Raw genomic sequence first — 27,384 nt, 5'->3', positions numbered from 1 at the left:
GTAGGAGGCTGCAATCATAAGTTATACAGTTCACCTGGGTTATTGTAAAGCAATAAAAACCAAAAGAACTGTGGATGCTGTAAATCAGGAGCAAAACCAAAGTTTCTGGAAAAGTTCAGTGGGTCTGACAGCATCTGTTGGGGAGAAAACAGAGTTAACGTTTCAGGTCCAGTGGCCCTTCCTCATTGTAAAGCAATAATTCAAGGAAAGAACAGAAAGCTGGGGAGAAAGCTAAAATTAATGAGTGGTATTACATCTGGCTCAGATCAATTGGAATGAAAGGTTTTCAGACAAAACAGTATCTGAATAACAAGCTGCTATTTGAGTGGATGCAGTTTGGGCACATATAACGGCCTTTCCTTATAAAGGTATGGCAGCGCGAACAATTCAGAGTTCACTTGATGATAAAAGAGATAAAGATTAAAATTAAGAAAGATGTGAGGTGAAAAAGAGGTGAGATGGGCAATACAACCAGGAATAACATTGAGTTTAGAAGGCACACAGAAGTAATGAAAATATGTATAGGAAAAGGGAATAGAGAATACGAGAAGAGAAAATCAGCAAATGTAAAAAGGAACCCAACAAGGGTATGGGAACCAGGAGAGAATACTAGACAACAGTAGAATAATGTGCACAATACTTAGACAGACAAATAACAAGGATAGCACAGAAAATCAGTTGGCGAAGTTGGGTTAAGGGAGAAAGTAATGAAGTCAATAAACAGGATTACTATGCATTACGTAAATGCATAAAATACAGTAAATAAGTCTGGGGAGTCACAGGCACATACTGTCATGTGGAAATATGAAATGGCAGTGATAACGGAGACTGGCCTAAAGTAAAACAGGGTGCTAAAAAAGATAGAAAAGGAAGGAAAGATGGAGAGGTGGTAGTATTAAGGAGTAAATTGCAGAGGTGGATGTCTAGGAGATCACAAGGACTGGTCAATCTGGTTTGAGCTAAAGAACAAAAGGGGTGCAATTATATTGCTTGGAAAAGGTGTTGACTTGCTCGCCGAGCTGACTTGTTTTCATTCAGACATTTTGTTGCCATGCTAAGTAACATCATCGGTGGAGCCTCCAATGAAGTGACATTGTTCTACTCGACTTGCAATTTATACTGTCCGGTATGTTATGGTGAGTTGTGTCATTTCTGGTTTTGTTCTGTATGGGTTTGCATGTGGGGTCCAATTCTACACGTTTGTTGTTTGCATTACGGGTTGAGAACCATGTGTCTAGGAATTCCCATGCATGTCTATGTTTGGCTTGGGAATCTTTGCTAAAACCTTAAATATTGTTTGGAAGTCTATTGATCATCAACCTATGGGAAGGACATGGGAGAGAAAACCTGCAGGAAAATTGCCGAGAGATGCTGGCATAATCAGGTGGTTATAACTGGGAACTTTAACTGTCCTGCCAAGGAGGCACATGTGCCGTCAACAAATGAAAGGAAAAAAAGAGCAAAACAAAAGAGCACATATCTACGGTAACTGACAAAAGAAGCAATGGTGAAATGCGGAACAGCTTTTGTACATAATGAATAGTTAGGATTTAGAATTCACTGTCTGAGAATGTGATGAAGTAAGTTCAAGTGATTCCAAGAAGACAGTAATAATTCTAGGTGCAGCTAAAATGATAGGAAACAAAGTTATTTGTTACATTTTATGTCCCCACTACAGATAATTACATACCTGTCTATCGGAGCATGTTTGTACCAATAATCAAACACTTCTGTTGATGGAAAGATTGCCTCGCCATTGAAAAAGAAACTTCCTTCAGATGTTAGCAAATGATACATGCGATGACTGTGCTATTCCAGCTATAAATAAACATCTAACCAAGGCAGGAAATTGTCAGTTGAGAGGATATCTTGTCAAGGTGTGCAAAGGTTGTGGTGTGTCACTTAAGAATGAGTGCAGTAAACACTTAATGTAACATAAGTCTGAGTGAGTCTCACCATAGCCTGGTCCACCAAGAATGCTATAATGTTTAGACTATCCGAATATGGAATCTTCTTTTTCTGGAGCTCCACTTCCCAGATTACTTTCAGCAATATGTCTCTGAATGTTTGATTGAAGGGACCACTATACGAAAGAAAGCCAGTAGCCAACAGCACATCTCCCACCAACCTAGGATACAAGAGATGAATCAAAATTAGTGTAAGGGACGTCAGCGTAAAGTGAAAAGGAATATTGATATGAAGCAGGGCCTAGAAAAGACAATGGCAGGAATGTTTTGTCAATTGTTTGTAGTACAAAATGTAAAGATTATTAAAACAACAACATGAAGTCAAAGCTTGTTGGCTTGTGCTCATCAGGACTGATGGACAACAAACCAGACTTGGAAAGGAACAACGCAGTGTGGGACTTGAAGAACACAGCAGGCCAGGCAGCATCAGAGGAGTGGGAAAGTTAATGTTTCAGGTCAGGGCCCATCTTCAGAAATGGGGAAGGGAAGGGGGCTGGGAAATAAATACAGAGAAGAGGGGTGGGGCAGGGGAAGGTCGGTGGGATGGTGATAGATAATTGCAGGTAGGGGGATGGTGGGGATTGGTCAGTGAGGTGGGAGGGGCGGCAGGTGGGAGAGAAGGTGGGAAGATTTTGACAGGTCAAGGAGACAGGGAAGAGAGGGAGGGTTGGACGAGGGATGAGGCTGGGGTGGGGCAATATTAAAACTGGTGAATTCCATGTTTAGGCCATTGGGCTGAAGGGTCCCAAAGCAGAATATGAGATGCTGCTCCTCCTATTTGCGTGTGGCATCATTGTGGCACTGGAGGAGGCCCAGATAGACATGCCACCCAGGGAGTGGGAGTGGGAGGAGGACTTGAAATGATTGGCGACTGGAAGGTGCTGTTGTTTGTTGCGTACAGAGTGCATATGCTCTACGAAAAGTTCCCTGAGTCTCCATTTGTAGAGGAGACCACATCAGGAGCAGTGGTTACAGTAGACCAAGTTGACGGAGATACAGATGAATCCCTGTTGAATATGAAAGGTTTGTTTTGGGCCTTCAAAGGAGGTGACATGGGAGTTGTAGGTGCAAATGTAGCACTTTCTGTGGTTTAAGGGAAAGGTGCCGGAGTGGTGGGGTTATTGGGGAGTATGGAGTGGATTAGGGAGTCGCAGATTGAGCAGTCCCTACAAAAGGCAGATGGGGGTAGGGAGGGAAATATTTATTTGGTGGCGGGGTCAGATTGTAGGAGGCGGAAGCGGCAGAGGATGATACACTGGATGTAGACGTTAATGGCTGGATATGTGAGGATAAGGGGGATTCTGTCTTTTATTTCTGTTGGAGGTGTGGGGGTTTGAGGGCAGAAGTGCAGGAAATGTAAAAGATGTAGTCGAGGGCATTTTTGATCACCAGAAGGAGGGCGTTGCAGTCATTGAAATAGGAGGGCATCTGGCATGTCCAGGAGTTGAAGACTCCATCTTAGGAGCAGAAGCAGCAGAGGTGGAGGAATTGGGAGTGAGGGATCACATTCTTGCAGGAGGGTGCGTGAGAGGAGGTGTAGTCCAGGTAGCTGTGGGAGTTGGAGGGCTTGAAATAGATGTCAGTGCTGAGGCGGTTGCCAGAGATGGAGATGGAGAGGTTGAGGAAGGAGACAGAGGTATTGGAGATGGTCCAAATGAATTTGAGGTTGGGGTGGAAGGTGTTAGTAAAGTTGATGAACTGTTCAAGCTCCTTGTGGGAGCATGAGGCAGTGCTGATACAGTCATTGATGTAGTGGAGGAAGACGTGGGAGATAGTGCCATGTAACAGCGGAAAAGGGACTGTTCCACATATCCTACGAAGAGGCAGGCATAGCTTGGGCCTAAGTGGGCTCCCATGGCTAACCCCTTCGTCTGAAGGAAGGAGGAGGAGTTAAAGGAGTAACAACATTTTGACAGGATCCAACCACTTCTGGAGGAGGGTAGGAGACTCTTACCTTGCTCCTGGTTTGCAATGAGTGACTGGGTGCTCACATAGCCTTTAGGAGTGGCACAAGGACTTTTGTTGTTGCCCACCAACTGCACGTGACATGCTTTCTGGTTTTCCATTTCTTAGCCCACATAACATTATGTTCCTTCATTTTCCCCATACCCTTAAAATCTGAAGTATTTTCTTGAGGCAGATGTCTTGAAATATATTAAACAATCACTGTTTAGATGGTCAGAAAATCAGAGGTACAGTCCGATTTCTGCACTTACTAATGTTAATGCGATTGTAAACATTTATCTGACTGATTGAAAACATTACACTGATTCTATTACAAGAGAAAAGATGACTGAAACAAAGGCTGTTAAATTTTTTCGGAATGTCACATGTTACGATTTATGTAATTGTCTTGTAGAGCCATACAGTACAGAAACAGACTCTTTGGTCGAACCAGCGCATGCCGAACATAATCCCAAACTAAACCAGTTCCACCTGCCTGCACTTGGCCCATATCCCTCCAAACCTTTCTTATTCAACTACTTACTTAAATGTTTTTAAACTGAACCTGCAATTATCACTCTGTCTGGAAGTTTATTCCACACACAAACCACTCTGTTTAAAAACAAATTGCCACTCATGTCTTTTTTAAATCTTTCTCCTCTCACGTTAAAAACTATGCCCCTCTATGAGGGAAAAAGCACCTGCCATTTACCTCATCTATACCCCTCATTATTTTATAAACTTTAATTACATTACCTCTCAGCCTCCAATGCTCCAGTGAAAAAAGTTCTAACCTATCCAGCCTCGCCTATTATTCAAACCCTCCATTCCAGGCAACATCCTAGTAAGTCTCTTCTGAACCCTCTCCAGCTTAATAAAATGCTTCTTATAACAAGGAGACCATAACTGGACACAATACACCAGAGGAGGCCTTACCAATATCCTGTAAAGCCGCAACACAATGCCCCAACTCTGACACACAAATGTCTGAGCAATGAAGGCAAGTGTGCTAACCATCTTCTTAACCACCCTATGTATATGGGATGTAAACTTCAAAGAATTATGTACCTGAACACCTAAGTCTCTCTGTTCTATAACACTCCCCAGGGCCCTACCATTAATTGTATAATTGCCTGTTTTACCAAAATGCAATACCTTGCACTTATCCAAATTAAACTCTATCTGCCACTCTTAACCCATTTACCTAACTGATCAGGATCTCTTTGCAATCTTAGATAACCTTCTACACTGTCCACGATATCGCCAATCTTGGTGCCATCCACAAAGTTACCAACCGTGCATTCTGTATTCTCATCTAAATCATTTCTGTAAATGACAAATAAAAGTTGGACTCAGAATGCCTGAAGAAGGGTTACTCATCCCAAAAGGTTAACTTTGATTTCTCTTCATGGATGCTTCCAGATGTGCTGAACTTTTCCACCAATTTTTGATTTTGTTCCTGACTTCCAGCATTTGCAGTTTTTTTGTTTTTTTTCTCTCATTTCCTCTCATTGTCTTTTTGATCTCCCACGCGGGAGCTCTTTAAATTGCTCAACAGGTTTTAACCCAGTTGTTTATATCTAATATATGATTCCTTTTCATTCTGGACTAGAACCTCAAATCTTTATTCATCCATTGTTCTCTAATCCTACCAGTCTTACCTTCCACTCCAACAGGAACATAGAAACATAGAAACACAGGATAGGAGCAGGAGAAGACCATTTGGCCTTTCAAGCCTGCTCTGCCATTCTTCTAGGTCATGTTGATTGTCCAACTCAATAGCCTAATCCTGCTCTCTCCCCATAACCTTTGATCCCATTCGCCCCAAGAGCTATATCTAGTCGTCTCTTGAATACATTCAATTTTTTGTCATCAACTACTTCCTGTGGTAATGAATCCCACAGACTCACCATTCTTTGGGTGAAGAAATGTCTCATCTCCATCCTAAATCATCTACCCAAATCCTCATACTGTATGATAATAAAATGTGAGGCTGGATGAACACAGCAGGCCAAGCAGCATCCCAGGAGCACAAAAGCTGACGTTTCGGGCCTAGACCCTTCATCAGAGAGGGGGATGGGGGGAGGGAACTGGAATAAATAGGGAGAGAGGGGGAGGCGGACCGAAGATGGAGAGCAAAGAAGATAGGTGGAGAGGGTGTAGGTGGGGAGGTAGGGAGGGGATAGGTCAGTCCAGGGAAGACGGACAGGTCAAGGAGGTGGGATGAGGTTAGTAGGTAGCTGGGGGTGCGGCTGGGGGTGGGAGGAAGGGATGGGTGAGAGGAAGAACCGGTTAGGGAGGCAGAGACAGGTTGGACTGGTTTTGGGATGCAGTGGGTGGGGGGGAAGAGCTGGGCTGGTTGTGTGGTGCAGTGGGGGGAGGGGATGAACTGGGCTGGTTTAGGGATGCAGTGGGGGAAGGGGAGATTTTGAAACTGGTGAAGTCCACATTGATACCATATGGCTGCAGGGTTCCCAGGCGGAATATGAGTTGCTGTTCCTGCAACCTTCGGGTGGCATCATTGTGGCAGTGCAGGAGGCCCATGATGGACATGTCATCAAGAGAATGGGAGGGGGAGTGGAAATGGTTTGCGACTGGGTTTTAACAACTGCACCTCCCAGTCGCAAACCATTTCCACTCCCCCTCCCATTCTCTTGATGACATGTCCATCATGGGCCTCCTGCACTGCCACAATGATGCCACCCGAAGGTTGCAGGAACAGCAACTCATATTCCGCCTGGGAACCCTGCAGCCATATGGTATCAATGTGGACTTCACCAGTTTCAAAATCTCCCCTTCCCCCACTGCATCCCTAAACCAGCCCAGTTCATCCCCTCCCCCCACTGCACCACACAACCAGCCCAGCTCTTCCCCCCCACCCACTGCATCCCAAAACCAGTCCAACCTGTCTCTGCCTCCCTAACCGGTTCTTCCTCTCACCCATCCCTTCCTCCCACCCCCAGCCGCACCCCCAGCTACCTACTAACCTCATCCCACCTCCTTGACCTGTCCGTCTTCCCTGGACTGACCTATCCCCTCCCTACCTCCCCACCTACACCCTCTCCACCTATCTTCTTTGCTCTCCATCTTCGGTCCGCCTCCCCCTCTCTCCCTATTTATTCCAGTTCCCTCCCCCCATCCCCCTCTCTGATGAAGGGTCTAGGCCCGAAACGTCAGCTTTTGTGCTCCTGGGATGCTGCTTGGCCTGCTGTGTTCATCCAGCCTCACATTTTATTATCTTGGAGTCTCCAGCATCTGCAGTTCCCATTATCTCCTCATACTGTATCCCTTGGTTCTGGATACACCCACCATCAGGAATATCTTCCTTTCATTTACCCTGTATAGACTTGTTAGAATTTTATAAGTCTCTATGAGATCCCCTCTCATTCAGCTGCACTCCAGTGAAAACGATCTCAGCCTAGTCAATCTCTCTTCATACATCAGACCTGCCATCCCCAAAATCAGCCTGGTAAACCTTCACTGTGCTCTCGAGAGAGAGTAAGAGTATCCTTCCTCAGAAAAGGAGGCCAAAACTACACAAAATATTCCAGGTATGGTCTCACCAAAGCCCTGTATAACTGCAACAACACATCCCTGCTCCTGTACGTGAAATCTCTCACAATGAAGGCCAACATACTGCCTGCTCTACCTGATGCTTACCTTTGTGACTGGTACACAAGGACACCCAGGTCCTGCTGCACATTCACCTATCCAGATTTACAGCCATTCAGGTAGCAATCTGCCTTTTTGTGTTTGCTTCTGAAGTGAATAACCTCACATTTATCTAAATTATACTGCGTCTGCCATTAACTTGCCCAGTCACCCAACCTGTCGAGAGCATGCTGAAGTATCTCTGCATTCTCGCCACAATTCACACACCCCCTATCAACTTGGTATCATCTGCAAATTTGGTGATGTTACATTTTGTTCTCTCATCCAAATTATTAACGTATATTGTGAACAACAATGATCCCTGTGGCACCCCACTAGTTACTCTTTGTCAGTTTGAAAAGGACCCATTAATTCGTACTGAGATAACTTCGTACTGAGTAGAGCTGGATGAACACAGCAGGCCAAGCAGCATCAGAGGAGCAGGAAAGCTGACGTTTTGGGCCTAGACTATTGTAGGCCCGAAATGTCAGCTTTCCTGCTCCTCTGATGCTGCTTGGCCTGCTGTGTTGATCGAGCCCTACACCTTGTTATCTCAGATTCTCCAGAATCTGCAGTTCCTACTATCTCTGAAACATTAATTTGTACTCTTTGTTTCCTCTCTACCAACCACTTTCCTGTCCATTTCATTACACTTCCCCCAATCTCATGCACTTTAATCTTGCACATTAATCTCTTATGTGGGTCTTTGTCAAATGCTTGCTGAAAGTCAAAATATACCACATTGACTGGCTCCCCCTTGACAACTCTAATAGTTACATCTTTATAAAATTCCAACAGATTTGTCAAGCGTGACTTTCCCTTCGTAAATCCATGCTGACTCTGTCTGATTCTGCTACTGCTTTCTAAAAGTTCTGCCATAAAATCCTTGACAATGGAGTCAAGAATTTTCTCCACTCCTGGTGTTAGCCTCACCAGTCTATAATTCCTTGATTTCTCTTTACCTCCCTTTTTAAATATTGGAGTGACATTAAGAATCCTCCAATCTGCAGGGACTGTTCCAGAGTCTACAGAATCCTAAAAGATGACCATCAATGTATCCACTATTTTTGAAGCTACTTCCTTAAATCCCCTGGGATGTAGATTATCAGGCCCTGGGCTTTTATCAGCCTTCAATCTCAACAACTTTCCCAGCACCATTTCTTGACTAATATTGATCTCCCTTAGCTCTCCCTTCTCACTAAATCTTGCCTCATTGAACCATTCTGGTATCTGATCTGTGTGAAGACAGAACCAAAGTATGTATTCAGATCCTCAGCCATTTATTTGTTCCCTGTTATAAATTCCCCCATTTCTGTCTGCAGGGGACCTATATTTGTCTTTACCAATCCCATTCCCTTCACACATCCATAGAAACTCTTCTCATCAGTCTTTATGTTCCCTGCAAGCTAACTTTCCTATTCAATTTTCCCCTACTTAATCAATCACTTGGTTATTCTTTGCTGAATTCTAAATTGCTCCCAGTCCTCAAATTTATTATTTTTCTTGGCCAATCTGTTCGCTTCTTCCTTGGATCTGATACTATGTCTTATTTCCTTTGTAAGCCATGGATTGGCCTTCTTACCCATTTTGCTTTTGCAACAAACAATAATAAGCAGTTGTTGCATTCCCCCTGCATTCCTTGAATGTTTGCCATTGCTTATCCAGTGCCATCCCTTTAAGTAACTCTCCCCAATCTATCAAGGCCCACTCACACCTCATATCCTTGTAGTTTCCTTTAATAATGTTTAGCACGCGAGTCCCTGAATAAACTACCTCATTCTCTATCTTGATAAAAAATTTTATCACATTATGACCGTTGATCCTCAAGTGGTCTCACACAGCTAGCTTGGCAATGATTCCCTTCTCATTACAGAGCACCTGTAAGATGGCCTGCTCTCTAGTTGGTTCCTCCACATATTGGTCAAGAAAACCATCCTATATACAATCCAGGAATTCTTCCTCTATGGCATTATGGCTAATTTGATTTGCCCAAACAATGTGCAAATTGAAATCACTCATGATCACTGATATTCCCTTATTACATGCATCTCTAATTTTCTATTTAATACCATTCTCAACATCACCTCTATAGTTTTAGAGTCTATATATGACACCCAACAATGTTTTTTGCCCCTTAGTATTTCTCAGCTCCATCCACACAGACTCCACATTGTCAGAGCTAATATCTTTTCTCACTATTGTGTTAATTTCCTCTTCAACCGGCAATGTTACTCCACCACCTTTTCCTTTTTGCCTGTCCTTCCTAAATTCCTGGGATATTCAGTAGACATCCCTGATCACCTTGCAGCCATGTCTCAGTAATCCCAATTATATCTTACCAGTTTATATCTCTCTGTCCAACTAGTTCATCCACTTTATTGCAAATTCTCTGTGCATTAAGGCACAAAAACCTTTAAGCTTGTCATTTCAATAGTGTTTGTCTCCTCCTTGTTTTTTCAATAGCCCTGTTTGAATCTTGTCCTTGGTTTCTCAGCCTCTCACTTGTCTCATTCCCTTTTCTAGCTTTTGTTTTTGTCCTTGCTGTCTTCTTATCTAACTCTTAGCATAGGTTCCCAACTCCCCACATATTATTTTAAACCTTGCCCAACCGCTCTAGCAAACACTGCCCCTTGGACATCAGTCTCAGCCCTGCCCAGATGTAACCTGTCCAATTTGTATAGGTCCCAATGCCCCAGGAATCTGAAACTGTCCCCCACACCAACTTTGCAGCCACATATTTATCCTACCATTTCTCCTCTGACTAGTATGTGGCACTGGTCGTAATCCTGAGATCACTACCTTTGAGATTTCTTATCTTTCTTCCCACCTCCCCCGTATTCTGCCTTTAGGACCTTGTCTCTTTTTTTTAACCTATGTCATTTGTACCATGGCCACTGCTGTTCACTCTCCCCCTTCAGAATGTCCTGTACCTGCTCCAAGGTATATTTGACCCTAGCACCAGGGAGCAATATCCTGGAGTCTTGTTTGAGGCCACAGAAGCACCTGTCTATTCCCCTTACAATTGAGTCCCCTATAACTATTGCCCTGGCACACTGTTTACCCCCCCTCAGCAGAACGAACCGTGGTGCAACAAGATTGGCTGCTGCTGCTTTCCCCTGAGAGGTCATTCCCCTCAACAGTATCCCTTGACAAACTTCCTTGTCAAACCGCTGTTTAGTGATTACGCCGATGCAAATCTGAACTCTTATTATCAGACTTTTGAAAGCCTCTTACTTTTCAGACATCCCTCCACTTGCAAAACAGCCTACTCCAATCAATTTTTGAAAGTTCTTGTCATACCATTAAAATCTGCCTTAGCCCAATTAAAACCTTTAATTTTTATGGAAGATTTATTATTTTCCATAACCATTTTAAAACAAAAGAATTCTGATTACTAGTCTCAAAGTGTTCCTCTGATATCACTTCAGTCACTCACTCTGCCTTATTACTCTAGTCAAAAAATTTACATATTGATTAAGAAAATTTTCTTGAACACATTTATCAAATTCTTTATCATTCAAACCTTTAACACAATGGTGGTCCCAGTCAGTGTTTGGAAAATTAAAACTCCCCATTATTAAACCTTATCATTCTTACAAATATCTGAGATCTCTCTAGATATTTGTTCCTCAGTTTCCCTCTAACTGTTGAGAAGATGTTGTTTTCAAGGTAAAAATGCATCCTGCCTAATACACAAATAAGCAATGTGGCATATGAATTTCCGGAATGGAGGGCACACCTCCCAAAGACTAGGAGATCATATCAAACACCAATAATTATAACAATATACAATGATACAATATAATGTATAATAATATTTAATTATATTGGCCATACATAACCAGTCTAAACTTTAAAAAACATTACATTCAGCGTCTGTGGAGAGTAAAACAAAGTTAGCATTCCAAAATCCCTTTGTCTCTTTACTGGAGCATGTCCTCAAAAATGGGTTATGATGCAAATCACAGTAGATGGGACACTGGAAGTTTGTGGACCAAACGTACATCGGCCATTTCTTCCGAGTTTTTGGCATCAACTCTCTGGGACAAATCGCCCAGTCTGACAGACTCCTGCCTACAGAGGCCAGCTGGGAACATTAGCGATAGTGGAATTTTGGATGACTGGAGAACATTATGAGATCTCAAAAGAATGTCCCTTAATGGTAAAGTAAATAGTTGGGATAGAGTAAAAGGAGATACAGGAGCAGGCAACATCCATTTGAGTAAAAACAAAATTCTCCAGAATCTTGATACCAAAAATACACTCGAAAGAGAAAATGATCCAAATACTCAACAGTTTTGACAACATCTGTGGAATTAATGGCTTTGTTCCTCCATGGAGTGGCTGCTATCATTGGAGCATTGTTCCACTTGAACCCTGTCCCCTCCACAATGTTGTTCCTTATTTCTAGCCAGGTGCTTTGGACCTAGCTTCTCCAGAAATGCAGAATGGCTGTGGGTTTGTAACATGCCGTCTAAGGATCTTTGGTGAATTCCTGCAATGCATCTTGTAGATAGTACACACTGCTGCTCGTGAGCATTGGTTGAGGAGGGAGTGGATGCTTGGGGATATGGTGCCAAATGCCTTGTGTGATGTTGGGGCTGCACTCATCCAGGCAAGTGGAGAGTATTCCCTTGCACTCCTAACTTGTGCTTTGTACATGGTGGACAGGATTTGTGGAGTCAGGAGCTCGGTGGCCAGTGGTGTTCCGCAGGGATCTGTTCTGAGACCTCTGCTCTTTGTGATCTTTATAAAAGACTTGGATGAGGGAGTGGAAGAGTGGGTTAGTAAGTTTGCCAATGACATGAAGGTTGGTGGAGTTGTGGATAGTGTGGAGGCTGTTGTAGGATGTAACAGGACATTGACAGGATGCAGAGCTGGACAAAGCAGTGGCAGATGGAATAGTGTGGAGTGATTAATTTTGCAAGGTCAAATTTGAATGTAGAATACAGGTTAATGGTAGGATTCTTGGCAGTGTGGAAGAACAGAGGGATCTTGGAGTTCACGTCCATAGATCCCTCAAGTTGCTACCCAAATTGATAAGGCTGTAAAGAAGGCGGATGTTGTGTTGGCTAACATTGGCAGGGGAATTGAGCTTAAGAGCCATGACGTTATGCTGCTGGTCTATGAAATCATGGTTAGACCATACTTGGAATATTATGTTCAGTTCTGGTTGCCTCATTATAGAGGGAGGTAGAAGCTTTAGAGAGGGTGCAGAGGAGATTTACCAAAATGTTGCCTGGACTAGAGGGCAGGGCTTATCAGGAAAGGTTGAGGGAACTAGGGGTTTTCTCACTGGAGCAAAGAAGAATGAGAGATGACTTGATAGAGATGTAGATGATGAGGCATAGATAGAGTGGATAGCCAGAGACTCCCAGGGCGGAAATGATTATTACAAGGGGGCATAATTTTAAGATGATTGGAGGAAGGTATAGGGGAGATGTCAGAGGTAGGTTCTTTACACAGAGTGGTGGGGGTGTGGAATACGCTGCCAGCAGTGGTAGTGGAGTCAAATACTTTAGAGAATTGTTAGCAACTCTTGGATAGGCACATGGAGGATAGACCTTAACCTGGTCTTCAGCTAAGTGGTGCCCATGTTATCCCCACCATAGTATCTAGCCTTCTCTAGCTGGCACATTGCCCAGGGAGGGGTGCAGGGGAACCCTTCACAGAGCACATCAAGCAAGGACAGAAAGCTCAGAGTGCCTTGAAAGGTTCATAACAAAATCTGTGGCCATATGAGGTTATTCAGGACTACCATGAGCGCATCACAGCTATTCGAAAACATTGTTTTATTCTCGATCATGAGGATGTTGTCATTGGAATCAAAAATGATCAACTGGAACTCTGATTCAAAGACCAAAGCAGGAGAAGAAAAACAAGTGAGAGAATTAGAAAAAGGAACAGAAAGAGAAAGACAGATTAAAATGAAGGGGAGACTTGGAAACAATTTCCAATTTTGCCTGAAATTTAGGGTCAGTTCGCTGAGTTGGCTGGATGGCTGGTTTGTGATGCAGAGTAATGCTAACAGCATGGGTTCAATACCCCAAACTGGTAGAGATCACATGAAGGCCCTGCCTTCTCAACTTTGCATGAGTAATATTGACCCTCAGGCTAAGTCAGCCATCACTCTCTCATGAGAGAGCAGCCTCTGGGACAATGGTGATTTTCACGTCACTTCAGTGCTGGATTTCCGCCACATTATAGAATTCTGGTTTGACATTATTCGTGAAGTCCCAAATGTCTCACTGTTCTGGAAGAATTTGATTTTGTAACTTGGCTTTGGTGGGAGAGTGCCAGAAATTCAATATGTGCTATTCTATTGCATTTAATCTGACTCCATTGGGTAGCCTTTAAATCAAGTTCTGGAATCTTCAATATTACTGACAATTAGTAGCTAGCTCTTGCCTGTTGATTTGTGCTTTGAACTCTTTGCATTGCTCTGTCCATCTGATTTTCTCCCCACTCAGGCCATCAATCAGTGCTGATGCAGCTTCCATCTTTCTTCGACATGTTTCTGCATCTTCCAATAGGTCCTAAATAATAAACAACAGGTTCAATTGAATCATGGCTACTTAATTGTCTGGATTTCATCTTCACATGCCTGACTTGAATTTCTGTGAGGGATTTTAATCCTGCACCAAAGCCCTCATCAGACAAACCCCAGATAAAGTCAACCTTTGAAAATTTTAGGAGTATTAAAAGTTCTCTATTTCTGTTTTGGCTTTAGTGATGAAACCTTTCCCTATCTCTGTAAGCTTTACCAGGCAAACACCTCTCCAAGACCTTTGCTCTTCCCTTATTCTAACTTTCTGGAGCATCTCCACTGTCTGCCCAATTACCTGGACCCTAATCTCTGGAATTGTTTGCCAAAACTTTGTCATGTCTTTTTTCATAAATAGACAATTCGACACACTAAGAGGAGGAGAAAGAGGCCATTTGACCCCACTAGTCTGCTCTGTCATTTGAGAAGATCACGGCCTATTAGATTAGAGCCTCAGCCCTACGTCTCTCTCTCTCCAGCCTCTATAAACTTGATTCCTTTATTATTAAAGAATTTATCTAACCAAGTCTTAAAAATAAATAATAATTTGTCCCCACTGTTCTCTGGGGAAGATAATTCCGCAGATTCATGATCCTTGAAGGAATAACACTTTTCCTCATCTCTGATTTCAACATGAAATCCTTTATTTTTAACCGGTGTTCTCTAATCTCTCTCATGACAGGGATTCATTCCCTCTGTCATGTCTTACATTTCAATAAGGTCACCTCTTGTTCTTCTAAATTCCAATTGATATAGCTCAAACATATGTAATCTTAGCTCATAAGATTAGTATTACTTCCCAGGAATCATTTGTACTAATCTGCTCTGAACTTCTTTGAGTTCAATTATATTCTTTCTTGAGGAAGGAGATCAAAACTGTACATTGTACTCTAGATGTGGTCACACAAATTCCCTGTACAACCCTAATAGCATTCTCACATTTATACCCTGAACTGTTATTGTTCAGAAGGTGACCATTCAGCCCATCACATGTGCACCAGCTTGCTGAACGAGCATTATGATTTAGTTCCATTTTCCTGGAACCCTGCACTTTATTTCCATTCTAATAACTGGTTTGATTAAACATCTCACCACCACACCTCTACACAGACCATTCCAGACCTGAAACATTTGATTCTTTTGCAAATTCTTTGAAACATGTGCTCCTTAATTTGAAACTTTATGCAAGTGGAAATAGTTTATCCCTGTCTACTCTGTCCTGGTTTTGAAAACATGTCAAATATCAAATGTCTTCACAGCCTTCACCTGTGCAAAGAAAAACATTTCCAACTGCTATCAGTTCTTCAGCTCTGGAATCAGTCTCATTAACATCTTCCACAATCTCTTCAATCTGTTCATTACTTTCCTCAATTATGGTGCCCAGAACTGTGCATAATCATTTAGTTGAGGTGTAACTAGGGTCTTGAACAGGTTCAACATAATCTCTCTCTCATAACCTCTGCCACTATGTAAAAAAGTGAAAAAAAATCACACAACACCAGATTATAGTCCAACAGGTTTATTTGAAGACAAAAACTTTTGAAGTCTCATTAAAATTATAATCCACAGAGATTGAGGGCTCCAGTAGTGCAATGTTAGCATCTCTATCTCTGAATTTAGAATGTAAGGGCTAAGAGACAGTGTTGAACTTGTACAAGTCACTTGTTATATTTTAGATGGAGCATTGTATTGAAGGAAAGATATGAATGTATTAAAGGGAGTACAAAAGCAATTTGCAAGAATGGTTCCAGGAATGAGAAACTTCAGTTATGAGCATAGATTGAAGAAGTTGAAACTGTTCTCCTTAGACAGAAAAAGGCTGAGAGGAGATTTGATAGCGGTTTTTGAAATCATGAGTGGCTGGACAAGGCAGATAGAGAGAAGCTTGTAAAAGTTTATTTAACAAAAAAGGCATATAGTTAGTGACAGACAGGGGGAGAATGTGCAAACTTTGGGGCGGCATGGTGGCTCAGTAGTTAGCACTGCAGCCTCACAGTACCAGGGACCCAGGTTCAATTCCAGTCTTGGGCAACTGTCTGTGTGGAGTTTGCACATTTTCCCCGTGTCTGCGTGGGTTTCCTTCGGGTGCTCCGGTTTCCTCCCACAGTCCAAAGATGTGCAGGCTAGTTGGATTGGCCATGTTAAACTTCCCGTAGTGTTCAGGGGTGTGTGGGTTATAGGGGGATAGGTCTGGGTGGGATGCATCAAGGGGCGGTGTGGACTTGTTGCGCCGAAGGGCCTGTTTCCTCACTGTAGGGAATCTAATCTAATCCTTCTTCCAGTGTGAGTGAGAGAGGTAGCATCAGACACAGAATTTATAAGCAAAAGATCAAAGGGTCATGGGACTGATGCAAGCATATTGAAAAAAACCTAAGGTGGTTGTTAAATTTTTAATCAGTGATGAAGGAGATACAGGATTCAATTGATTAATATGAAAATCTAGAATTTCTTTCAAGTCACTGTCCCAAGATAACTAAAAGATTTATCAGCATACCAGAGGTGACATCTCAGATCAGACAATGCATTTTAGATGTGAGGCCTTGTTTAGAATCTGGCTATGATTTAACCTGAAGTCAGGCTGGCCTTATTTCCAAAGTAGGAATTTATAAAATGCCACATTGACTGTGTAAATTGTGTGCTTTTTGAACAAAACAGAATGTATCTGCAGTTACAAACCTGCAAATGCATATTCACCTCATAGATTTATGTGTGTGTGAGACCAGAAACAACACTACTCACCATAATGACAGATATAAATAAATTCCAAGAGGAGTAGAATAACATTGTTTCATCGGAGGATCCACTGATGATATCATCTAGCATGGTGATGAAACCTTTGAACAAATACAAGCCGACTCGGCGAGCGAGTCAACAACCTCAGAGTTGCAGCATTGTGATCCACTATCAGTGAAGGAGCAAACACATTTTTCCAAGCCAAGATGGTGAGTGGTTTGGTGGGGTACTTGCAGGTGGTGATGTTTTCAAGTAGCTACTGCCTTTGACCTTCTAGATGGAAGTGGTCATGTGTTTTGAAGATGCTGTCTAAGGATCATTAGTGAATTTCTGCAGTGCATCTTGAACATAGTACACACCCCTGCAGCTGAGTGTCGCTGATGGAGGGAGTGGATGTTGTTGATGTAGTGCCAGTCAAGTTGGCAGCTTTGTCCTGGATGGTGTCAACTTTCTGAGTGTTGCTGGAACTGTACTGATCCAGGCTAATTGGGAGTATCCCATTACACTCCTGACTTGTGCTTTGTTGGTGGTTTTTAGGAATATGCATGGCTGAGCAGCACAAAACGGCTACCAGCTGTCCCTTGGGCGAATACAGGGGAATATGGCTGACGGTAGTTAGTGAGCTTGGGAAAATATTTGCTTAATGTAGTCTTCACGAGTAGAACAATAATAGCTCTGTAGACTCAAGGTTACTGGACTGGCATAGAACATGCAGTTGCAGTTGCTTATGCTTAAGGTATAGAGAAGAGCATTTCACACTAATTACTTGTTTCTCTTGAATTATTTAATCAATCTGTTACAATATTAAGAGTAGGTTTTAGTTAAGATCCTTCACACAATCACAGACATAGCTTCTGAAGGACGGTTATAGATCTATCTATACACAAAAAGAACACTAAAAGCATTAGAGGAAAAGATTCAAACAAGTTTCAGACCGTAAACACAGACCCTTGTGTCAATACATACAGAAATGCATCATAGGTACAGAAATTAGCAGACACTGGAATGTGAATTGAATTAAGACATTAAGACACAATTCGTTAGCTAAATAATGTTAACATTAGGTGTGACCACATATCTTTATTTGAACTGATTAAAAATCAACATTCTTTTACAGTTATGGGGTGGCACGGTGGCTCAGTGGTTTGCACTGCAGCCTCACAGCACTAGGGACCCAGGTTTGATTCCAGCCTTGGGTGACTGTCTGTGTGGAGTTTGCACATTCTCCCTGTGTCTGCGTGGGTTTCCTCTGGGTGCTCCAGTTTCCTCCCACAGTCCAAAGATGTGCAGGTTAGGTGGATCAGCCATGCTAAATTGCCCATAGTGTTCAGGAATGTGTGGGTTATAGGGGGATGGGTCTATGTGGGATACTTCAAGGGGCGGTGTGGACTTGTTGGGCCGAAGGGCCTGCTTCTACACTGTAGGGAATCTAATCTAATCTAATCTATTTCCTGTAATGAGAAATTTGAAAGGTCCTCAACTGATAGGCAAGTATCCAATTAATTGGCAGTTAATTCAGTGCAGCTGGCAAATGTTACCTGAATATAATAACCATTGTGAAAAGTTTCAAGAAGGGAGATAAGAGTATCTGGGAAACATCATGAAGGTCTAGGGTAGAGCATAAGCCTGTTCATCTCTTTGTCCTTCAGTGATATGATTAGCTTAATTGGAAAAAATTGAAATTACTGAGGCAGGCTTGAACTATCTAAAATGCTGTACCAAAGAGTCAATTACAAAGAGATAACTCAGTGCTGCTGACCAGTAGTAAACAAAGTGGGGCATGTGTGCTCTAATTTCAAAGTTACGATAGTCTGGAGCTTTTTGTGTGCCTTATTGCTCTGGAAATATGAAGCTATAAGTTGCAATAAAGGTTACTTGAAAGCACACCATGTCTCAGGCTCTCATTGGAAAATATGAGATCTAACAGTGGTGGATAAACTTTGGAGAGTCAGGAGATGAGTTATTTGACACCGTATTCTCAGCTTCTGACATGGTCTTTTAGCCACTGTATTTATATGGCAAATTCAGTTGAATTTCTGGTCAATTGAAACTTATAGGATGTTGTCTATGCCTTCACTAGGCAGTTACACACATTGGGATTTCTACAGTTTCATGTCCTATAAGATCAGCCCCTCACAAATAGGGTCTTGTGTCATTTGCTCACTGCATAAGCTTAATGCTGAAACAGGACACAAGACAGTCGTCCTTCAGTATAATGGCTCTGGGGTCGGATCTGATTTGATTGAATGATTTGGTTTATTTATTGTTATGTGTACTTCATTACATAAAACACTGAGAAGTGTTGTAGTGTCACCACTCTCCGGCGCCATCTTAAAAACACAGAAAAATAAAGCAAAACATAGAATATAAGGGCAGAAAAATAAAGAAATAAAGTTCAACATTGTAGTCCTTCTTGTTAAGTGCTCAGCTATGGGCCTGGAGCAACTAGCCACAAGTCCCCTTGCAGAGCAAGCGTTGCCACTCTTTGACGTTATCTTGCTTCCATCGATGCTGCTGCCACCATGAGTCCTCACTGTACCTTGCCAATTCACCTGCCACTGATGCCACTGGGTCCTGAACCAGCCCAAACTTGACTCTGCTACTGCTGTCAAGAGTCCACTCTGGCCTGCCTTGTTGATGCAGAAGCTGCCAGGAACTGAGATGCCAAGTCTGTGCTTGGCTCATCTCACTGCCAGTGCCACTGTTGATGCCATCGCCATGTCTGAGCTTTTCCCAAAAGATAAGTGAAGCGAAACAAAAACAAGAAAAGAGAAAAGAAAGGAAAGAAAACAAAAGCAGGTAGAGCAGACCAGACGTGGGCTCAGGAGCCCTGCTCCGCTCCCACCTTGGATTTCATTTCTCACTGTTTGTCAACCTATGACTGCTGTGGTTCAAGAAGGCAGCTGGCCATACTTTTCCGAGGGCAGCTAGGAAATTTTAATGACCTGTCCCTGATTGCTCAGTCCTTGGTATTTAAAGGAGCATTTTTTTGAGATGAATGACTGAACTAAACTGTCATTGATTGTCCCTCAAAAAAGAAAGGCTTCTTTAAATGTCAATGCTTGGACAGTCAAGGCAGATCATTATCATGCTCCAATAAGCAGAAAAGTTAGCGTTCAGCTAAAGATCCACTGTAAAAAACCTGCTCTGTGATATTTCAAGTCGCTGAGGCCTGGCTGTTAAACCTATCTTCAACAGGGTCCAAATATTAATATTCAGCCCTGAATGTTTTAATCTTGGCATCTACCACATCAAGGTTGACTTTGCTTGGTTTTATTATGCAGGAATATGGCATATATTGATTTGACTTTGTCACAGTTTAAGCATCATAGAGGGAAATATTTTTCAGAAAAATACTTAAAACTGAATTTCAGTCATTTTGATTTTAGGCAGTAGTTGGCACGAATATGAAGAAGGTACTGTTCAATCAGCTAGAAGTCCCTTCGATTGTGACTCACCATTTTCTCCTTCATGGCAGCATCAAACTTGGCCTGTACCTTGTCGAGCTCAGCTTGCTTCTCATCCAGCTGTGCTTGGGCATTTCCCAACTCCTTCATGGCCCGTTGGAGGCGGTTTTCTTGTACTGCCAAATTAGCCTAAAAACAGGTATTAAAAACAGAAGGCCAATCATTTTTACTTTATTCAAAGACTTCCAGCACCAGCAATTGTCTTTACATTGGCCTCAAACACAAGATGTCCTTAAGAAAAAGTAGTCTCTAACCAGTCTTCGGAAAGATTCCATGTATAGGGTATAAACAAACAAGTAACACTAGGGATCTGGGTTCAATTCCAGTCTTGGGTGACTGTCTGTGTGTAGGTTGCAAATTCTCCTCATGTCTGCGTGGGTTTCTTCTGGGTGCTCTAGTTTCCTTTCACCATCCAAAGATGTGCAGGTTAGGTGGATTGGCCATGCTGACTTGCCAGTTGTGTCCAGGGATATGTAGGCTAAATGGATTAGCCATGGGAAATGCAAGGTTACAGGGATAGGGTGGGGGGTTGGTGGGTCTGGGTGGGATGTTCTCCGGAGGGTTGATGTGGGCTTGTCATGCCGAATGGCCTGTTCCACACTGTAGGGATTCAATTATTCATTTCTGCTTATATTTTAAGGGTTTAAGCTCTTCCAAGGTTATTTGTTGTGGAATCCTTCCCTTGTAATTTATGAAAGTATTAAATGGAGGAATGGCGTTGATTCCACAACAGAATATTTTTATAAACCAAGGTTTTCCTCATACTTGTGAGAATACTGTTTTCTTCTGATCCTTCAGAATGTAGATATCCCTCAAGAACATTAATTAACCAAGTAGAATTTGGAAACAATTGATGATGACTTAATTGTTACTCTTCCAAAGGTCATTTTTAAATTCCAAATTTTAATCCCCAATTTTAAATTCCACAAACAGTTGTGGAGGTGGGGTTAGGGTAGGGGAGGGGTTTGATGGGGAGGTGGAGGTGGTGGTTTAACCCATAAACCCCAGGACTTCAGAAACAAAAACAGAAGTTGCTGGAAAAGCTCAGCAGTTCTGGCAGCATCTGTGAAGAGAAATCAGAGTTAATGCTTCTAGTGAATAGCTGTTAATGCAGACTGTTAGTGGCTTACAATAGGCAGTGTGTAATGGCAGGCTATGTGATAACAAGGCCTGGTGTATGGAGAAGGGGAATAGGGCATGGGATACTTCAGACCCCAAAATTATTGAACTTGGTATTGAATGTGGAGGGCTGCAGAGTCCCCAAATGGAAAATGAGATGTTGTGCTTCTAGCTTGCATGGTGCTTCACTGGAACACTGCAACAAGTCAGAGACAGAGATGTTGGCCAGGGAACAGGGTGTTGTGTTAAAGTGGCAGGCATCTGGAAGCTCGGGTCATTTTTGTAGGCAGAACATAGATGTTTTGCAAATTGGTCACCCAGTCTATGCTTTGTTTTCCCAGTGTAGAGGAGAACACATTGTGAGCAGCAAATACAGTAGACTAAATTGTGGGCAGTGCACATAAAGTACTGCTTCACCTGGGAGGTGCATTTGGGCCCTTGGATAGTGGGGAGGAAGGCGGTAAATAGGCAGGTGTTAAATCTTCAGTGGTTGTAGGGGTGGGTGCTGTGGGGCTGTGGGCGGGGGGGGGGGGGGGGTGGGATGTTGGGAGTGAAGCAAGTGTGGACCAGGGTGTCCCAGAGGGAACGGCTCCTACAGAAGGCGCACAAGGGAGAAGATGGTATATGTCTCTGGTGGTGGCACTTTGCTGGAGGTGATGGAAATGGCATCCAGATCTTCTCATATGGATGCTGGTGGGATGGTAGGTAAGGACAAGGGGAACCCTATCACTGTTGCAGGAGAGAAGAGAGGAGTGAGGGCGGAAGTGTGGGAGATGGGTCGGACCCAGTTGAGAGCCCTGTCAACAACAGTGATGGGGAATCCTCGGTCAAGGAAGAAAGTGGACATTTCACAGTCTCCCTTGTCAAAGTCTGCCTCATTGGAACATGTGCAACAGACAGAGGAACTGGGAGAACCTCATTGGAACATATGCATTGACCTTACCTTGGATCTGGAAGGTAACGTTAAAGATAACCCCAAGAGGTTCTACAGCTATATTAAGAGTAAAAGAGTAAGCATGGAGAGAATAGGTTCCCTTAAAGATTAGCACGGTTGTCTGTGTGTGGAGCCACAGGAGATGGGGGACATTTTTAATGAATATTTCTCCTCAGTGTTTCCTGAGGATAGAATCAGGGATGCTAAGGAAATAAGGGAAAAAAGTGGGGATGTTTTTGGACAGCACATGTATTACCAGAGAGGAGATGTTTGCAGCCTTAGATCATATTAAGGTGGATAAATCCCCTGGGCCTGATCAACTCTACCCTTGGACATCGCGGGAGGCTAGCGAAGCAATTGCACAGGCACTGGCAGAGATTTTTGCTTCATCTTTAGCCACTGGTGAAGTTCTGGAAGACTGGAGGGTGGCCAATGTGGTTCCATTGTTTAATAAAGGTAGCAAAGACAAGCCAGGGAACTATGGGCCAGGGAGCCTGACATCAGTGGTACACAGAGATAGTAGGAACTGCAGATGCTGGAGATTCTGAGGTAACAAGGTATAGAGCTGGATGAACATAGCAGGCCAAGCAGCATCATAGGAGCAGGAAAGCTGACATTTCAGGCCTAGACCCTTCTTCAGAAATGGGGGAGGGGGAGGAGGTTCTGAAATAAATAGTCAGAGAAGGGGAGGCAGATAGAAGATCGATAGAGGAGAAGATACATGGAGAGGAGACAGACCATAGAGATCCACTGAGGTTTTTCCAGAGGGAAGAAGGTAGGGCAGTGGATGTTGTCTATTTGGGCTTTAGTAAGGCCTTTGACAAGATCCCACACAACAAGCTAGTCATAAAGGTTAGGTTGAATGGGTTTCAGGGAGAGCTGGCTAATTGGATTTAAAATTGGTTCAATGGTAGAAAGCAGAGGGTATGGTTGAAGGCTGTTTCTCAGACTGGAGACCTGTGACTGGTGGTGTGCCACAGGGGTCGGTGTTGGGAACTTTGTTATTTGTTATTTACATAAATAATCTGGATGCAAATGTACAAAGCATGACTAATAGGTTTGTGGATGATACAAAATTAAGAGGTACGATTGATAGTGAAGAAGGTTATCAAAAATTACAGACAGACCTTGATCAGAGGGGAAGTGGGCTGAGGATTGGTAAATGCAAGTCAATACAGGTAAGTGTGAGGTGTTGCACTTTGGAAAGTTAAACCAAGGGACGATTCAATACAGTAAATGATAAGGTCCTGAGGAGTGATATGGAACAGAGGAGCCTAGGAATACAAGCACATAGTTGTTGAAAGTGGTACCACAGGTAGACAGGGTGGTGAAGAAGGCATTTAGCATGTTGGCCTTCATCGGTCGAGGCATTGAGTATTGGAGTTGGACCATTATGTTAGAGTTGTGTCAGTCACTGGTGAGGCCGCACTTGGAGTATTGTGTACAGTTTTGGTTACCCTGTTATAGGAAAGGCATAGTTAACTGGAAAGTGTGCAAAGAAGATTAATGAGGACTAGTGGTCCTGAGTTATTGGGAGAGGTTGGCCAGGATAAGACTTTATTCCTTGGAATGTAGGAGGCCTTGCTGAGGGGTATAAAATCATGAGGGGCACAGATAAGATAAATGCATTTAGTCTTTTTACCAGGGATGGTGATTTGAAAACTAAAGGGCATAGGTTTAAGGTGAGAGGGCAAAGATTTAAAAAGGACCTGAGGGGCAACTTTCTTCAAGCAGAGAGTAGTGCACATATGGAATGGGCTGCCAGAGAAAGTGGTTAAGGCAGGTACAATGGGAACATTTATAAAACATTTGAATATGTACATGGATGGGAATGGTTTAGAGGGAAATGGATCAAATGCAGGCAATTAGAACTAGCTGAAAGGGTACTCTGGTCAGCATGGGCCAGTTTAGGCCCAAGGGCCTGTTTCCATGCTGTATTACTCTATAACTTTGCAATTTGCCTACCAGCACAACAAGTCCACAACAGGTGCCATCTCCCTTGCCCTACACTCATCCCTGGAGCACCTGGATAACAAGGGTACCTATGTCAGGTTCCTGCATTGGAGTATACGGCCACCTACAGACTCACCCTGAGAGTGGAAAAATGTCATCCTTGTCTGCGAGAGACTGCTAATGTGATGATGAGATATGAGATTTGAATTTCCTCTCAATTATCACAGTGCCTTTGTTATGAATTCTAATAATTCCCTGTCTCATGCAGTGTCTAACAATGTAGTGTTGTTAGAGGGCCCTAAAACTATCCTTCTACTTCTGTCTTCTGACACTTAATATCCAGAATTTGCATTCATACTGCTTCATAATCTGAGGCCAAATATTTTCTTGGTAAACCCATTGTTATCCCTAACTATGAGAGTTCTTCATCCTGCTTCCCATTCTGCCTGGCTTTCTTCAGTTGTGCAGCTATGAATATTGATGCCCCACCTTTTTCTGCACCCTGAGAACACATCTCCCTGATGGCTATTAGATACAAATTATTTGCCTCTCTGTGTTACAAGTAGAGATACCCTATTGCAGATACTTTGTACATTCAAATAAAGAAACTGTCATTTAATTTGTTATCACAGTTTCCTGTCACAAATTAATGTACTGTTTTAGTTAAACTCTGTCTGTTTCTGTTTTTTTTTTCTGTTTGTCTTCAACCACATCCCCATGGTGTTCCAATATTTCAACCTTTCTCTCTGGATTTGGAAATTGCCTATCACTTGAGACATACAGCACTTCCTCCTCTGTAAATTAGACATCTTTCAAGATGATGCTATTTATTTCTCCACATCCTCTATTTTCCACATCCTTCTCCACAGTAACAGTGATGCAAAATCCTCAGAGAAAACAAGGTGTAGAGCTGGATGAACACAGCAGGCCAAGCAGCATCAGAGGAACAGGAAAGCTCAAATTTTGGGTCGAGACCCTTCTTCAGAAATTATTTTGTTTCTGAAGAAGGGTCTCGAACCGAAACATCAGCTTTCCTGCTCCTCTGATGCTGCTTGGCTTGCTGTGTTCATCCAGCTCTACACCTTGTTGTCTCAGATTCCCCAGCATTGGCAGTTCCTACTATCTATGTAAAATACTCAGTTAGTATCTCCTCCATCTTCCACATCTCCACTTGTAAGTGGCCTTGCTGATCTTTAAGGAGCCCTATTGTCTCCCTAGTTGCCCTTTTGTCCCTATTGTATTTGTAGAATCTCTTTGGATTCACCTTAACCTTATCTGCAAAAGTTATCTTATGTCCCATTTTTGCCTTCCTAATTTTCTTCCATGCCTTTATATTCTTCCAGGGACTCACTCAACCTCTGCTGCCTCTCCCTGACATATGCTTTCTTCTTATTCTTGACCAAAACCTCAATTTCTCGAGTCACCCAGCGTTCCCTACACCTACCAGCCTTGCCCTTCACCCTAAAAGGAACATACTGTCTCCCGACTCTTGTTATCCCATTTTGAAGGCTTCTCATTTCCCGGCCGTCCCTTTACCTGCAAACATCTGGCCCAATCAACTTTTGAAAGTTCTTGCCTAATACTGTCAAAATTGGCCTTCCTCCAATTTAGAACTTTAACTTTTAGATCTGGTCTACCCTTTTCCATCAGTATTTTAAAAATAATAGAATTATGGCCACTGACCCTAAAGTGTTCGCCCACTGACACCTCAGTCACCTGCCCTGCCTTATTCCCCAAGTATAGGTCAAGTTTTGCACCTTCTCTAGTAGGTACATCCATGTACTGAATCAGAAAATTTTCTTGTCCACATTTAACAAATTCCTCTCCATCTAATCCTTTAACACCATGGCAGTCCCCATCTATGTTTGAAAAGTTAAAATCCCCTCACTTAACCACTCTATTATTCTTAAAGATAATTGAGATGCCCTCACAAATTTGTTTCTCAATTTCCTGCTGACTATTGGGGAGGGGCCTTTAGTAAAATCCTGAGAAGATTATCATCTCTTTCTTTTTCTCTAGTGGAGGAATCCAAAACTAGAGGGTATAGGTTTAAGGTTTGAGGGCAAAGATTTAAAAGGGACCGAATGGGCAATTTTTTCATGCAGAGGGTGGTACATGTATGGAATAAACTGCCAGAAGAAGTGGTGGAGGCTGGTACAATTTCAACATTTAAAAGTCATATGCATGGGTATATGAATAGGAAGGGTTTAGAGGGATATGGGCCAAATGCTGGCAAATGAGTTTAGAATTTTTTAGGATATCTGGTTGGCATGGATAAGTTGGACCGAAGGATCTGTTTCCGTGCTGTATATCTCTATGACTCTATGATTCTATTAAAATACTGAGGCAGCATGTAGTACACAGAGCTAACCAATCCCACAACTGCTGGATCAGGTTAAAGCACTACAGTCCTATCATATGTAGTCAGGAGTATCAGTGAGCAGTTAAACAAATTGCAGGTACAGAACTCTTTCCACATATCTTCATGTTTCAATGATAAAATGTTATAAACAAAACTGAAGTTTTGCAACTATTCCCAGCCAGGAATCTTGAATGGATGTTCCATCTCACCTTCCTCCGAAGTGCCCTCCATTCACTCCACAGAATGCCAAGAGATGGCTGAGTACAGATGGTACACAAGGGAGCAGGGACCCCATGATGAATTTAACCTGCCCTGTGTGTTCTACCTGCCCTGTTTTTCTGGTTGGCAATCAGTGACTAGTGGTGTGTCTCAGGGATAAGTGTTGGGACCGCAATTGCTCATAATTTACATAGATGACTTAGAGTTGGGAACCACGTGCAGTGTATCAAAGTTTGCGAATGAAACTAAGATGAATGGTAGAGCAAAGTGTGCAGAGGGACATAGATAGTTAAATAAAGGTCTGGCAGATGGAGTACAATGTTATTAAATGTGAAGTCATCTATTTTGGTAGGAATAACAGTACAAAGGACCACTATTTAAACATTAAAAAATGCAGCATGCTGCGGTGCAGAGGGATCTAGGTGCCCTTATACCACAAAAGATTGGTTTGCAGGGACATTAGGTAATTCAGAAGGCAAATCGAATTTTGT

The 27,384-nt window shown here is 42.7% G+C and overlaps 1 protein-coding gene across 1 annotated transcript in view; it reads right to left on the bottom strand.

Moving 5' to 3' along the window:
• Nucleotides 1-27,384, bottom strand: part of LOC125452339 (dynein axonemal heavy chain 8-like) — a 1,009,221-nt gene that overhangs the window by 103,814 nt on the left and 878,023 nt on the right. The window contains exons 86-88 of the mRNA XM_059645685.1: nt 20,298-20,435; nt 13,971-14,098; nt 1,957-2,128 (exon numbers count right to left, since the gene is read on the bottom strand). Coding sequence (XP_059501668.1) covers nt 1,957-2,128; nt 13,971-14,098; nt 20,298-20,435 — 438 coding nt within the window. The remainder of the gene's footprint in view (nt 1-1,956; nt 2,129-13,970; nt 14,099-20,297; nt 20,436-27,384) is intronic.

The sequence above is a fragment of the Stegostoma tigrinum genome, chromosome 4 (assembly GCF_030684315.1).
Source record: "Stegostoma tigrinum isolate sSteTig4 chromosome 4, sSteTig4.hap1, whole genome shotgun sequence".
NCBI lineage: Eukaryota > Metazoa > Chordata > Chondrichthyes > Orectolobiformes > Stegostomatidae > Stegostoma > Stegostoma tigrinum.
Note: the sequence above shows the minus strand (reverse complement) of the source record. Positions and strands in the feature narration are given on the sequence as shown.